At 45.4% G+C, this 3,769-nt stretch overlaps 1 protein-coding gene across 1 annotated transcript; it reads left to right on the plus strand.

The window, feature by feature from the left end:
• The first annotated feature begins 502 nt into the window (after window positions 1-502).
• C4H6orf141 (chromosome 4 C6orf141 homolog) lies at window positions 503-1,356 on the plus strand. The gene has a single exon (XM_032900844.1). It carries the CDS (start codon window positions 572-574, stop codon window positions 1,109-1,111), a length of 540 nt encoding a protein of 179 aa, XP_032756735.1. The 5' UTR covers window positions 503-571; the 3' UTR covers window positions 1,112-1,356.
• The last annotated feature ends 2,413 nt before the right edge of the window (window positions 1,357-3,769 follow it).

A 3,769-nucleotide genomic window follows, 5' to 3' on the forward strand; every position in this document is an offset into this window, starting at 1 on the left:
AATTTAGTTAAATCAGATGATTAAAAACCACAATAGGCCGGGCAGTAGTGGCACAAGTCTTTAATCCCAGCACTCGGAGGCAGAGGCAGGCAGATCGCTGTGAGTTTCAGGCTAGCAGAGGCTACAGAATGCAGGACACTCACGCTATATAGTGAAACACCGTCTCAAAAAAATAAAATTAAAACATTAAAACTAAAAACCAAGCTTACTTGTTTCTTCATGCTTGAATATCCGCAGAAACAAAATAAAAAACGGTGCTTTGAGAAATTGAGAAAATCATAGCACCCATGCGTCTCTCCTTTTAGTTTTGGAGAAAAAGGATGGCGGTGAGGGCAAATGGAGCCAAATTCACCTTAGAAGAAATGCGGCTATGTCCAAGGGAAGAGAGAGGATCTAAGACTGTGTTTGAAAAGGGCGGAAACCAATGAGGATAGGAGGCGGGAATTCACCCTGTGGCCCCAGGCGGTAGCTCGAGTCTGTGACTCGCTCAAGCCACACCCAGAGCTGCACCGCCCGCGGTTTTCTGAGTTTAGCTGGAGTTTTCCTCCCAGAACTGGAGAAACATGGGCGTATGAATGATCTCCTCTCCCGGATGGAGCCCGGCCGGCCCCGGGGTAGCTTTGCGTGCTCTCCGGGTGGGGAGGGGCATGGGCCACCCTTGGATTCCGGCGCCGGGAATCCCGCGCTGGCGGGGACGGATAGGTTCCTATCAGCAACAAGTGGGAACTTGACATCTCAGACCGGAGAGAATGTGGATCGCCAGTCGTGGGTCAGAGAGAAAGTGCTCTTTCTTCTGCACCCACAGAGGTGTTTGGGAACACAAGCGGACCCTGCTTGTGGAGGGCTGGTGGATAGCGAGGACCTTCCCCGGTCGTTTGGAGACCACCGCTATTCCGAACCGAATCCGAAGCCTTCCCGCAGGCGCATTGCCACGGCCCCCCGAGGCCAGCCCCGGGACCCCGAAGCCACACCCAGGTCGGTGTTGGTGCGGGTCGTGGATTACCAGGTGACGCAGGAGGTGCTGTGGACCGCATGGACCAAGGGGAGTATGACCACAAGGACCGAGGAGCGCTCTGTGACCGCAGTCACCTTTCGGACCCAGAGGGAGTGACACAGCTCATGGGGCACCGGAGCCCCAGCCAAACCCAGATCGCTCCAAAGACCTAATGCTCGAAGGAAATTAAACACACAGATCTCTGGAGCCTGAGAAATGTTCCAGGACATTGGATGCGGGAAAATGCTTGAGGAACAAATTTTAAGCAGCCTGAGATGTCCTCTGTGGCTTACGTGTCTCACAGTGGTTAAAGAGAAGAAAAGGTATCTTTTACATTGCTGGTAAGTGGGAGTTTGAAAGCGCAAAACCTTAGTCAGCTTGCATTTTGCAAGCTATTTGTAATGTCAGTCTGCATCCCTCTTCCGATTGAGCAGCCGAAAGCATAAGAAAAGTTTGAGGTCTGCTCTCTGGGATATGTAGTGTGTGGAGTGGATGCAGAGAGGGTCTTTGCTTTGAAAGCCTTAAAGAACTTTTTTTTTTTAATGGAAAAATAAAATGACCAGGAAGTGAAGCAAAATGTTTCTAGGTACTCTGTACTAGTGTGAGGGAAAGAAAGACTGGAGGGTGGGGGGACCTTGGGATGTTGATCTGTGATTTGCGGCTGAAATGCAATTTAATTTATTGCAGAGGGCATCTTGCTTTACTATTTAATAAGGAAGATAGACATGTTGTATGCAATACGTCATACATGGTTGAAGGCCCCACTCTTACATCCATAACCTTTTAACCTTTTAACGAATAAGATTTATAGTTAAGGACTGGAAAGATGGCTCGGTGGTTTTATGCGCGCTCTGGTTGCTTTTCCAGAAGATCGGGTTCAGTTCCCAACACCCACATGGTAGCTCCAAGCTGTCTGCAACTCCAGGGATCTGACGCACTACCCAGACATGCATGCAAACAAAACGTCAGTGCACATAAAAGTACATAAATCCCTTAATATTGTAGGTTAATATTGTAGTTAATATTGGATTGACGGTAAATCTACTGTTTTAATTTTTAAATCGATTTATCTTTAATTAGCTGTATGTATATATGGATAGGAACCTGAGTGCAGTTAGGTACGTGGAGGCCAGAGGCATAGGATAACTTAGAGCTGGAACTAAAGGAAATTGAAAATTGGGGAGTTGAGTGTTGGAAACCAAAGTTGGCCCTCTGCAAGAATAATCTGAGATTTTGACCATGGAGCCCTCTCTCCCATCCTTTTCTGGGTGTTTAAAATGATCTAAGTCTACTGCTTTAAAAAAAAAATCCTTTGCCATTAGACACCAACATTTAAACTTTATTATTTATGTGGAAATTTTGCCTGTATGAACATCTGTGTGCCACTAGTTAGCCTGGCACTCTCAGAAATCAGCACTGGATCCCCTGAAATCAGAGTTAGAGATGGTTATAAGCCACTATGTGGGTTCTGGTATTGAACTTGGAGCAGCAAGTGTATGAAATTGCTGAGTCATCTCTCCTGCTCCAGGGCATTAAGCATTTTAGTGTTGGGATGCAGTTTGGAATTCTAAGGAGCAAACAAAACTCTTAGAGATAGGTGAAGGGCTTGAGTTGTCCCTGTGGGAAGGGTGTTTGGTAGCAGACAGTAACAAAGGAATGGGGCTCTGCTCAGGGGCTGAGGGGTGAAGATTAAACACTGTTCTTAACTTACCCTAGTCCTTCCAGCTTTTTTCAGTTAGAGCTTGAATGGCTTTCAAGCCATCATCTGTTCCACCTCCTATCTTTTGCCAGGTCAGATAGCATCTTTCTTTTATAGGTGAGCTAACTTTGGCCTAGAGGTCACATAGCTTGAGTAGATCACAATCAAGTGTTTGCGTGTGCTTACTAAGTGGACAAGGAATGTGGTCATCTCCCTCCTAACAATTTGTGGATGACTTTTGCTGGGTCTTACTTCTAGGGGTCCAAATATGTCCAGGCAGGAGACTGAGTTCTAGGCCAGTCTCAAAAGAGAAGACTATGGGCATCATAGTTTTCTGACTGAGATTTGGGAAGTCAGCAGATTTAGGAAAGTTATCTTTCTCCCTGCATCCTTCAAGGCTTGTTGCCTGAAGATTCACCACTAGCAGTGCTCAGGCCTGGGGGAGCTTCCCTTGAAGAATGAACTTAGCCTTGAGCTCATCTATTCATCTGTTGATTAGTTGATTAAAGAGTTGTTGCCACCCCCTGCACCCTCCCCCCATACATTCTTCTTTGGCAGAAATTCTGCATGGCTTCTTTTTACAGTTAATTGTGAGTGTTAAGTGTCCTATCTATGCTTTTTGGATTGGTCCCAAGTGGGTGAACTGACTTGAAACAAGAGAAGCAAACCTCTTTTGCAATCACCAAAACCAGTAGCATCCTTCATCTTTCAAAGGCAGGCTCTGGAGTTAAGTGACTCTTACTAACCCCTCTGCTAACTGGAAACTTTGAGCAAGGTGCCTCATCTCTATGACTTACTTGTTAAATGGGGATAATAAACGTTGTAATTTTTTGGGTAGGATTTAGTTAAAATACTTAGAATACTGCCTGGTATGGACTACACACTCAGCATTAACTCTATGATTACTAATGTGGTTGTTATGATTTAACCCACTTTTCTCCTGACCAGGATTCGGTTTTTTATTTAATAGCGTAGCATAGAAATCATAAAAACTAAGCAATCAACACAACAACCAGTGAAAACTGAACTACTGGTTTTTGAACTAAGGCTTCTCCTATACCCTTCTCTCCTATACT

The sequence above is a fragment of the Rattus rattus genome, chromosome 4, assembly GCF_011064425.1.
Source record: "Rattus rattus isolate New Zealand chromosome 4, Rrattus_CSIRO_v1, whole genome shotgun sequence".
In the NCBI taxonomy this organism is placed as follows: Eukaryota; Metazoa; Chordata; class Mammalia; order Rodentia; family Muridae; genus Rattus; species Rattus rattus.

Coding starts and splice junctions, on each gene's coding strand:
- C4H6orf141 (XM_032900844.1), top strand. CDS start 572: ATGAATGATCTCCTCTCCCGGATGGAGCCCGGCCGGCCCCGGGGTAGC.